General features: G+C 50.0%; 1 protein-coding gene across 1 annotated transcript in view; it reads right to left on the bottom strand.

The window, feature by feature from the left end:
* Positions 1-6,086: 6,086 nt before the first annotated feature.
* The window catches only part of FGR (FGR proto-oncogene, Src family tyrosine kinase), a 10,865-nt gene continuing 5,434 nt past the window's right edge, over positions 6,087-11,517 (bottom strand). Inside the window, exons 5-12 of the mRNA XM_025041408.1 lie at positions 10,824-10,927; positions 10,427-10,576; positions 9,646-9,801; positions 9,369-9,548; positions 8,722-8,798; positions 8,325-8,478; positions 6,905-7,036; positions 6,087-6,795 (exon numbers count right to left, since the gene is read on the bottom strand). Coding sequence (XP_024897176.1) covers positions 6,587-6,795; positions 6,905-7,036; positions 8,325-8,478; positions 8,722-8,798; positions 9,369-9,548; positions 9,646-9,801; positions 10,427-10,576; positions 10,824-10,927 — 1,162 coding nt within the window. The 3' untranslated portion in view covers positions 6,087-6,586. The remainder of the gene's footprint in view (positions 6,796-6,904; positions 7,037-8,324; positions 8,479-8,721; positions 8,799-9,368; positions 9,549-9,645; positions 9,802-10,426; positions 10,577-10,823; positions 10,928-11,517) is intronic.

Here is an 11,517-nt window from a genome sequence, read left to right as displayed (position 1 = left end):
CACCGCTCCCAAGCACCTCTTCTAGGACAGTCTGGAACTCCCAGAGGGCAAAAGAGGGATCTGGGGAGCACTCTCTATTGGCCTTTTGTGGGGGAAGGGGGCGGCAGCAGTGAAAGAGGTCTAGGGCTCTAAATGATACATCTATTGATCTGGCATCATGGGGCTGGCATGACCAGTTGGAGATGCCCCCTTTTGAGACCACCTTCTTCTTGAAGGGAAGTCTTGAGTTTGAAGATTTATTAATTGAATGGGAAGTATTATAAGGTCAGATCTTAAGGAAAGTATTGGTTAAAGTCTTTAGGGGCCGTTTGCAGCAACAAAGTCTGAATCGAAAGTTATCACAAATAGGCGAGTCTTTAGTATCTTGCCCTAGCTGGTCCCCCACGGGAGAGATGTAACATTGGGGAAGGAAGTAGAGGCCCAGGTTCCCGTTCTTTAGTTCTTTTAGCCTCCCGCCATTCTTACCCTTTAAGTTCTGCCCTGGGGCATGAAGACCCCACCCAGTTTTTACCAAGTTTTGGGAGGGAATTGGGTGGAGTAATACTGGATGGCTTCAGGGAGATGGGGAGCCCAAGGTGGATAGGGATGGAGACGAGTTTGAGAAAGGCATAGGAAGAGAGAGGTTGAGTGGTGAGGTGCAGAGGGCAGTTAGCAGGGTCCATGGCTCCATGAGTGAAAGGAGAATAGAAAATAGGTAAGGTTTTCTAAGCATGCCCCTCCTACCCCATGCTGCTTCAGTCGCCCCCTCCCCAAAGAGGGAGGGTGCTCTTAACCACCAAAGTGTTGAGCATCACTTGAGACTCAGCATTACAGGGTTTCCAAGTCTTCTGGGGGCTGGTCTTTCTCTTGGAGCCTCTCCAAATTCTGTTGAGTGGGGTACTGTCTCCCCAGACAAACTCAAGCTGAGTCTTTCTGTGGGCTGCTGCTGCCACCTAGTGTCTAATCTCCATGACTGCCTCAGCAGCCTCTTCTAAAATGGTTAGGGTTAGCTACCCAGTCCTTAAACATAGTGTGGGTGTTACTACAGCCTGGGCAGGTAGCCCATAAACTCCGGGAGAAAGCCGTCTTGAAGGAGGGGACCCAGGTTCTGGAAGAGCCTGCATTATCCCTTTCTGGGCTCAGCTCACTCCAACCACTTTTGTTTCAATATAAGCAGAAAGTGGTACAGCTAAGACTCTAGAAAATAAAGGTGAGAGTCTAGAGATAAAGTTTCAGGGCTTCAGGGCTTAGAGGCTTGCGAGATAGGAGCCAGACAGAGCTGGTTCTGATGCGGCTTTTATTGTGCATCCTTAACCTCTATGGGCCTCAGTTTCCATATGTACAATATAGAGGAGTAATCAGTTCCTTCCCTGTGTTACAGGCATGGCTGTTGAGAAGACTTACTGAGCACATGGATGTGAAAGCACTTTGAAACCTGGCAAAGGCATGCTGAGGGATTATTGAGTCATATAATAATAATGACAATAACTGAGAGGTTGCAGCAGCCTGGAGCCAGGCCCCTGGGGCTAATGACAGTGAAGTGAGCCTTAAGTAGAGATGGGCGCTGCCTCTCTGACTACAGTTCTGGGGCTAGCCCCACTCTTGGAGCTCCCTCAGGATTGCTAGAAAGGGGTTCTTCCTAATCCACAGAAGGGGAAACTGAGGCCAAAAGAGGTTGAGGACCTATCCTAAGCCACTGAGCTACAGATCCAGGAACAAGAGGTCCATTGGGCTAGAGCCATTATGGCCTTGGTTTTCCCCTCCTCTGGATGAGAACAGCCCAGAGCTGGAGTCCAAGAGACCATGGAAGCAGAAAGCCCCACTTCATTGTGGTACAGTGGGAACTAAGGCCCCCGGGCCCCATTATCCCTCCTCCTGTGCAGGCCCCTCTTCGCTCCCCGCTCCCTGCAAGTCCTCCCACATTCCTTCAGGCAACAGGAAACCCCAGCTGCAGCCCAGACTTCAAACAGCTCCTCCCTCTGGGCAGGGGGCGTGGGAGGAGAGGCCAGAGGCCAGAGGGCAAAGGTCAGCTTTGTTCCTGCCGGAGGTGGTGAGGGACCCGGGGGAGACAGAGGGGGGCAGGGCAGGGCCCTTGACAGCCACACTGCGTGTGTGTGTGTGTGTGTGTGTGTGTGTGTGAGAGAGAGAGAGAGAGAGAGAGAGAGAGAGAGAGAGAGAGAATTCCTGTATCCATCAGGGTGACTGTGGTTCTGTCAGTCTGTGCCTGGGAGTGAATGCGTGTCTTTGGTTTCCTGTCGACTCGTGGACCTGAATTATGTGTCTGAGTGTATATCAGCATGTTTGTTTATCTTTGGGTGCTCAGCCTGGGATTCCACCGACATGTCTGCAGGTATCATCATGTATCTGGTTCACAGGCCTACTCAAAGCTATGTGTCCTGGTGTGGTGTTTTGTATCCAAGAGAGGTAACCCTCTCTTACCTCTCCCCTTCCCATTCTTCCTTGACCAGAGAGTTACTTCTAGAAAGTGAATCCGACTTTGTTATTCCCCTGCTAAAACCCCTCAGTGCTTTGCATGGTCCAAAGCTTAGACTCCTAGCCTGAGTGCATGGCAGACAAGACCCACACCTACCTAAAGATAAAGACTCACCATCTTTATCTTTAGCCACTGACTCCCCTCTATCCAATTTTTCACTCCGGTCACACCTACCTAATTGTAACTACCTGAATGGTCCCATTTTCTGCCTCTGAGGTCACTTAACTCTGTGGAATGCCCTTCTCTTTCTTCTTTATCAAGCACTTTTACTCTTTTTGGAAGTCTCCAATAAAGCAAAATTTCCACTGAGAAGGCTTCCAGATTTTCCTCTGTCGACTGAGTTAGGACCCTCCCCTATTCACTCATATTTTCTGCCTATGTCTGTCCACTTTACCCTCATCACCATTACTGTGAGCTCTGAGAGCAGGAACTGTACTGTATCTCCCGTTCTATGGGATGGGAAAATTATGAAGGGACCTACCTACTCGTATCCCAGAAGAAACGTTCCTGCTGCAGTTTTAAATGTAGTACTGAGAATCACCACTAGATGGTGTGTGGACATCACTGCAAGACCATCGCGCGCGCGGGAGGTTGTGTGTGTGTGGGGGTGTGTGTGTGTGTGTGTGTGTGTGTGTGTGTGTGGGGTGCGTGTGTGTGTGTGTGTGTGTGTAGGGTGGTATCCAAGAGAGACTACCCCTCAGTAGGTCCTAGGCCCCCCAGATATCTGAGTTTTCTCCACAATTCATGAGACTTGTCCCTTGGTTTTCCGACACTCCTAACTCTTGCCTCTGACCTTCCAACCTTCTTCCACGCCTTAACTGCACTCTCAATCCTCCCATACATAATTGGTTGCACTTGCCTGTCTTAGCTTTGCTCTACCATACCTCTGGGCCTTTGCATGTGCTAGTTCCTCAGTGGAAAATGGTATCGCCCTCTGGCTGCTTCATCAGGCAGACTTTTCTTTTACATCCTCCAAGAAATCTTCCTTGGCCTTCAGACTGACCTTTGCCCCTAAGTGTTGTAATTGTTTACTATTCTGCCTCCTGGGCAGGACCAGCTTACAGGAAACATCAGTAAATGTGAAATTAATAAATGACTTGGTTATTTTACAAATACAAACTTCAGCACATATGGGGCTACCCCAGACCCATATCTGCTTTGGGTTAGTATTATACTTTCCCATGCTGCTCCATCAACTAAGGGAATGTGACATGGTGGGATGCATGAGACTTTGAGTCACATAAACCTGGGTTCAAATTCTGACTCTCCTATCCAGCTATTTGACCTTGTGTAAGTGTCGAAGCCTCTCAGAATCTTTGTTTCCTCTTTTATAAAACGGAATAATCACACTTTTGCACTGTCTCGGGAGGATCATATTAGATGATGCATGTGAAGCATCTAGCATTAGTCAATTAGGTGTCTTCCTCCCCTACCATGAACTTGGAAATAAAATTGCCCTCTGAGTCTTAAGTCAGTAAAATCTACACATCACAGAGAAGAGCCAGGTGGGGGAGTGAATGAGGCGAGAGATGGTTTTGTAAACGACTGAAGGGTTTTGTGAACAGTGGAAACCGCAATCAAGGTGACCCGCCTGTAATCTCAAGGAAGCAGGGCGGGGATGTGATTGAAATTGAGAAAACAGAGGCCTAATCAATTGCATTGTGCTCTATCTGAAGGGAACAGAAGGATGCACAGAAAAGGGGGTGCAAAGGAGAATTTATTCAGCTGCACCAGAGGGAGGGACAGGGAAGCAGTAGATACAGTGATTCCGAGCTCAGGCAGCTCTGGTCTCTGCTGAGCAGCGAGGGCCCAGTGAATTCCAGGTGGTTCACTGCCCTGCTGGGCCTTCATGTAAACTTAGTGGGTGTCTAGGTACCAGGAAGAATCCCATCAGGCAGATAAAATCATTTTGGTCCCAGGAAAAGGCTGTAGAGAGTAAGAGCACTGATTTTGGAATCAGAGGACCTGGTTCAAGCTCCTGCTCTGCCACTTATGTTCTATAACCTATTTACTTCACTGTACTTCAGTTTCCCTATTAGTCAAATGAAGATACAACAGCCTTCTCCTCATAGGGTTCTGTGAGAATTAAATGGCAGCATGCACTTAGCAGGATACCTGGCATAGAGTAAATAATTTGTAAAAGGTGGTGACAGAGAGCTAACATGTTTTGAGCATTTTATTGCCATTTCATAGATAAGGAAATTGAGGCTTGGAGAAATTAATAACTTGGACAGAATCACACAGCTCGCAAGCGGTGGAGGCAAGGTTCACACCAGGCAGTACAGCTCTAGAACTGTGCTCTTCTCTGCTTACCCCGTGGCAGATGGAAACCCTGGACCTCTGGCTTATATATCAGAATCCTATGAGTTTGGTCGGCCAGAGATAATGGCCCTGAGGAAGCCTTGGTCCCTGAGAGTTTGAATGTGCAGAGTTAAGGCTCCCAATTCTGTGACCATATCTGTAAGCATCCACTTGGCCTCTCTCCATCTTATTGCTCTCACTCAGCAGATCCCAGCATGGGAAATTCTCAATCTATATTGGCCACCTTGCCCCCTTTCCTTTAGGTCATGCAACTTAGGAGAGTTTCCAAGGAATCTTTCTATCAATTTGTCAAGGGAGAAGGATCTTCCAATCATCTATCTGGGGTAGATAGGATCTCTTCCCAAAGCCCAGAGGTAGTGAGGTCTGGTAGAAAAATCATGGGCCTTGTTGTGAAACCTGGGTTCAAATCCCAGCTTTGTCACATATATCCATGTGACCCCTGAGCCTGTTTCCTCATCTGCGAATGGTGGCTAATCATAGAACCAAACTCAGGACTGGATTATTAATAGATGTAAATACATCTGGCATTCGGCAGACATTACTATTATTTCTCTCCAGCAATGACTGTGAACTCCTCCAGGACAGGGATTGGTCTTGTTCATGTTTGTGTTGCTGGGGTCCTGCCTAGCAAAGGGCCCTTCATAGAGTTAATACATAGTAATTGTTTGCCAATTGCAGGAGTGATTCCTTGCTCCCAGCCTCTTTCCCCATCCACCCCCTTAGTAAGTCAGGGGGTCAACAATTTCCTGATGGGAGAGGTGAGAACTCTTATTCTCTCTTCCTCTTGTTTCCACATGGAGGCACACCTGCTGCCAGAGTTTCTCAAAGGGGAAGCTGGGAGTGGGACAATTCCTCATTGCACAGGTGCATGGCAGGTTGTTCAGCACCTCCAATCCCTCCCTACTCCATGCCAATAGGAGCCCCCAGTTGTTGTGACAAACTGAAATCACATAAAGACTTAGCAATCCACTGCACACAGACTAAGAGGACATCAGTAATGAAGGGGACATTTTGATCTCCAGTTGCCTGTCTTCTGTATTCATCTCTCAACTCATCCTAAACTCCCATGGGGAAGAGCATCATTTTGGGGTGTCCTAAAACACCCCTTGGGTGCCTCATGCTCAGTAGGCATTAGGGCACTTCTCTCACGTTCCCAAAGCAGCCCCACTCACTTCCCACTGACCACCATCCTGACCAAAGGAAGGGATTTTCTTGACTCAAGGATTCATATTATCATTTTTCTTATTTACAAAATCAAAAAACAGACACATGATTCAGAGAGGGGGTGAGCCCTCAGCAACCCTCCCCCCCAGTCCCTGGACTTGGACCCCAGTTCTGGACTACAGCATTCAACAAAGTCTTTCCTTATCTTTGCAACTTACAGACATAAGATAAGGGGTGAATTCTGGGGTCCCGGACCCAGGGTGGGATGATGGGGTAGTAAAGCAGGGATGAGAGATAAGTGAGGGAAAGGATATACAGTTTTATAAATAACTAGAGAGGGTATGAGCATTTCTTTTTTTGGAGGAGGGAACAAGGAGACTAGACACAGGTAGTGGCCTAAGTTGGAAGGAGAGAAATAGTGCTTGAGGCTAGAGGGAGTGAGGAATGATCTCTGAGCCTCAGTTTGCCCATCTTTAAATAAGTGAGTTGTCCTCGGTGATATCAGAGTAACCTGCTTGCTCTGACATGCTAGGACTCTATAGGGTCCTAAGCCTGGGGACTGTGGGACCAGAGCCCTGGGGATTAGAAAGGGCTGGTGGGCAGAGAGGTGGCTGATGCCTAAATAGGCTATGTCTGATCTCCAGGCTGATACTGGGGTTCTGTGGATGTGAAGAAATCTTCCAGGAAGGATTGCAGGTACTCGAAGGTAGGTCTCTCCTCTGGGTCCAGACGCCAGGTCTGCAACATGGCCTCATACAGGGATGCTGGGCAGCCTGAGGGGCACGGCATATGGTAGCCACGTTCCACCTGTTCCAACACTTCCCGGCTATTCATGCCTGGAGGGGGAGACTTCATCAGTCACGGGGCTTAGCTCCTTCCAAAGAGGCAGCCAGAAGAAAGTCCTTCTCCATGACCACCCTTCCATCTCCCCATTCCTCTACAAACCTGGGTAAGGGACTCGGCCCTTGCTCATGAGTTCAGTGAGCAGGATCCCAAACGACCACACATCTGACTTGATAGTGAATCTGCCATAAAGGGCAGCCTCTGGGGCTGTCCACTTGATGGGGAACTTGGCCCCTGGAGAGATTGGGAGAGAAGGGAAAGTTAGTGAGGAGGAACAGCTGGATTTAAAAAATGGCATCTTTAGGATTGGGGACCCTGAGCATAACAGAAAGGACCACTATCAAGCCAGCACTTACTATGTGGCTAGTATAGTGCTGGACACTTTATAAACATTGTAATAATTCTCATAATAATAACATCTAACATTTATATGGTAAGTCCTCTCTCAATGTCACTAGGTTCTTGGAAAGTGTGACTTTAAGTGAAACGATGTACAATGAAACCAATTTTACCCTAGACTAATAATAGATATAAATAGGAGTGAAGTTCCTGCAGCATATTTCTGGGTACAAAATCATTACCAAACTTCTAAATAAAGATCCAAAACACTTCTAATAGTAAACATTGAAATAAATGTGAGCTATACATACATTAAAGAAAGACGAATAAAAACAAGTAAGATAATTATTTTCCAACCCACTTATTCCAGTTCAGGGTAGAGGTGGCCTAAGCTTCTCCTGGCTGCTCAAGGCCCAAGGTGGGACCCCCATCTTGAACTGGATACCCTTCCATCTCAGGGCCACTCACACCCACATTCTTAGACTGGGCCAATGTAGACACGCTCATTCGCCTCACGTGCACAGCTCTGGGATTAGGGAGGAAATGGGAGAAAACCCATGCAGACACGGGGAGAACATGCCAACACCACACAGACAGTGACCCCAGTGGGAAATCAAATTTTTCGCTTGTCAATGTTATAACAAAACGATGTTGAACAAAGCGACATTATCTGAGGACCTGCTGTATAGCCTTTACTACATGCCGGGCATTATTTTAAGTGATTTACATGCATTAATTCATCTAACTCTCACGAAAATTCCATGAGGTACATGTTACTATTATCTCCATTGTACAGATGAGGAAAAGGAGGCACTGAGTAGTTGAGTAACTTGCATAGGTCACACAGCGTATGTAAGTACTTAGAATTCATACCTAGGCATTCTGGCTAGAGTTCATGCTATCATACTTTATGGTCTTTCCCTTGAGAATTATAGCAGTACTTGGCACACAGTGGGTACTTGATAAATATTTGTTGGCTGAATATTTTCATTTTACAGATGAGAAAAGACAGCTCACAGAAGTTAGGTGACACCCAAGGCCACATAGCTGGTAAGTGGAGGAGCCGGGATTCGAACCCAGAGTTGACTACTACACTTCATCAGGATCGGAGTGTGCCAGATGGTTTGGGGTGGGGAAGGGTTCCTGAGTATGTAGGGCCCCATGGTGGGGTGAGGCAGGGCACCTTGCTGAGGGTTGTACTCATCATCCTCGATGAGGCGAGCCAGGCCGAAATCAGCGATCTTGCACACCAGCTGCTCCCCCACAAGGATATTGGCTGCCCGCAGGTCGCGGTGGATGTAGTTCATGCGCTCCATGTAGGCCATTCCCCCAGCCACCTGAGGGCCAAGGTATGGAGAGATGGGAAGACCATGGCTTGTTTGACAGATCATTTGAAAAACCAACTTTCCAGATGAGGAGATTGAGGCTCAGAGACTGGCTCAGTGCCCTGCCTCAAGGTTGCACAGCAGTGGGTGCGGCAGCACGTCCAGGGGGGTAGGGTGGATGTTTGAGGACACAGAGATTTGTGGGAGGTTAATAAGAGAGGGGCCTGAGAGGTGAAGGCTGCTGTCCCAGTTTACCTGGGCTGCCATGTCCACCAATTGGGACAACGTCAAATCCTGGCCCTCCCGGCGCCTGAGGAACTCCAACAAGCTACCTGAGGAGAGGAACCCAGAAAATCATCATCAAGACCCTACCCCTAGCTCCAGGCCAGCCTTCTCTTCCTCAGCCTCGCCTCTATCCAGAACCCGGCTCCTAGAGCTCGGCCCCGCCCCCTGTTCCCAGCCCTCTCGTTTTGATCCACCACCACTCAGGATCCCGCCAGGTGCCTCGACGTCTCACAGATCTCGCCCAGGCACCGCTGCCACAGATACCCCGATTCTGTCCACAACTCGTTTCTTCTCTGCCTCGATCACTCCTCCCAGACACGCCCCATTCAGACTCCACCCCAGGCCCTTCCCCATCAGATCCTGCTTTCGCAAGCCCCACCCACGAGCTGACTATCCCAACGCTAGAGACTCCGAGCCCAAAACCTGACACGGCCGGGTCTAACTTGGCCCCACTCCCAGCACTCACGCAGTCTCACTCTTCCAGACCCTTATTGGGACTCGGTTCAACGTCTCCCGTCCCATAACAGATTGCCACCGAGGTACCTCCCCCAGACACCCACTTTAACTTCGCCCGAAGTCCCACCCCCCAGATTCCACCTCCCGACCCCGCCCCTCACCGTGGCTCATGAACTCGGTCACGATGTAGATGGGCTCCTCCGACACCACGGCGTACAGCTGCACCAGCTTGTCGTGTCGCAGCAGCTTCATGATCTGCGCTTCCTCCAGGAAGGCCTTCGGGGACATGGTACCCGGCTTCAGCGTCTTCACCGCCACCTTTGTGCTGCCGTTCCACGTGCCTGCCGGGCGCCGGCGGCTTGTCAGAACCGGCTTGCTGACAGCCCAAGCCCTCGCGCCGGCCCCGGGCCCCGGCCCCGGCCCCTGGGACTTCCGTACCCAGCCACACATCCCCGAAGCAGCCGGTGCCCAGCCGGCGCTCGAGCGCGATGGAACTGCGGCTGATCTCCCAGGCGTCCTTGGCCAGGCCCAGCGTTTGCGGCTTCATGGTGGTGCAGGCCGCAGTGAGCAGGTGGCACAGCCCGTCGTTCACCTCTGGGGAGCGGGGTGTTGGAAGTCACAGGTGGGCCAGGACAGCCCCATACATTCCTTATCCCACTCTAGCCTTCAAGAACAGTTATAAGGAACTAGGCCACAGGCGAGCCCACAGGCCAGGGTAGAAGGGAACCCCGCCCACTGAGTAGGTGAACATGTTGGTGCCCAAGGAAGAAAGTGGCACCAAGAGGGAGAGATAATCCCTATAAGGATTGGGGGCCTTCCCATAGGAGGTGGCCTCCATATGGCCCTCCAAGAAGAACATGGGATTCTGACAGGTGGAAATGGAGTTGAGGATTCCAGACAAAGATGTAGACATGCGGCTTTCGCCCTTCCATGCATCTCATTCTTGCCCTAACCAACCAAAGCAGAAACCCGGGCATGATTCCCACCTTCCCTTCAACCCTCACAGCCCATCCAGGTCTCTCCTATTCTGCCTCCTACCCAGCTCAGACATTAGGGGGCACCATTTGGCCATAGATAGCCTCAGGCCTCAGTTTCCTCTGGAATCCTACAGAGCAGTGTCCTGGGTGAAGAGACTTGGGTTCTAGCCCGGGACAGCCACTCCTGTTTTGGGAGAACCTTCCCTCCTCTGGGCCTCAGTCTCAGCAGGACCCATGCTCACCAATGTAGTGCTGCACCAGCTCCTGCACGGAGTCAAACTGGGCCCGTGTGGTGATGTAGTAGCCACCTGTGTCCAGCTTGCGGATCTTGTAATGCTTCACGTGATCTCCTCTGGACTGGTTCCAATCCCGAATGGACAGGGAGTATGCGCCTGTGGGGAAGGGTCATCTTTGGACCTGCTTTTTTCCTCGCTCCCAGTCTGGAAACCAGGAGATGCCCAAAAAGCTAGGGACTCTGAAGGTGAACAGCCACATCCCTTGAACCCAGTCCCGGTCTTAGCTCTGCCCCTCTACCCTGTCCCAGTCTTGGCCCTGACACAAGCCCCACCCCACCACTCCTAGCCCCACCCTATAGGCTAGGCTGTCCCTGTCCAGGGCCAGTCATGGTGCAGTCCCTACCTTTGGTGGTCTCGCTCTCCCGAATGAGAAAGGCTCCCTGGGGATTGCCTGGGGAGAGCAGCTGCCTCTCTGCATCCTTTCTCCCAATCTTTCCAAAGTACCACCTGTTGGGAAGAGCCAAGAAGAATCAGGTATATCTGGTTCAACCCCCAACTCAGCCTCCTGGGAAAAGTCACCTCACAATCCAAGATTCAATGTCATCACTCTTAAAAGGGGACTCATACCTGCTTCACAGCCTGGTGTTGAGGATCATAGAGAAGGGAAATTAGAACGCCTGGCACATAGTAGGTGCCCAATAAAGGTTAGACTTCTCATTTCCACTCTTTGGGTTTCCTCTTGAACTAAAATTGCTAGAAACCCACTACCAGTTACCTCATCAGGGTGCCACCAGTCTATTAGTCCATCTCATTACTGGCCCTCCATGAGTTCATTTTACAGATGAGGAACTTGAGGCTGGGAGAAGGGAAGCTCATCAAGCTAGCTGATGAGCTCTATTTTGAAATCGTTTGCCACCCACCCTAGTTTTTTTCCCATCACCCCAGGCAATCACTCAGATCTCTCTCACCACACCCACCCCAAAACCCTTTCCTCCTTTGGTTTCCAGAATGACACCTTTTCCTGCTTCTCTTCCCTTCTTTCTGACTGCTCCTGGCAGACTCTGACTGCTGCTTCTCCTTCACTCTCTTAAATTTGA

The sequence above is a fragment of the Pteropus alecto genome, unplaced genomic scaffold (genome assembly GCF_000325575.1).
Source record: "Pteropus alecto unplaced genomic scaffold, ASM32557v1 scaffold39, whole genome shotgun sequence".
Taxonomy (NCBI): domain Eukaryota; kingdom Metazoa; phylum Chordata; class Mammalia; order Chiroptera; family Pteropodidae; genus Pteropus; species Pteropus alecto.
The sequence above is the reverse complement of the archived record's forward strand: the minus strand, read 5'-3'. Positions and strand labels throughout refer to the sequence as shown.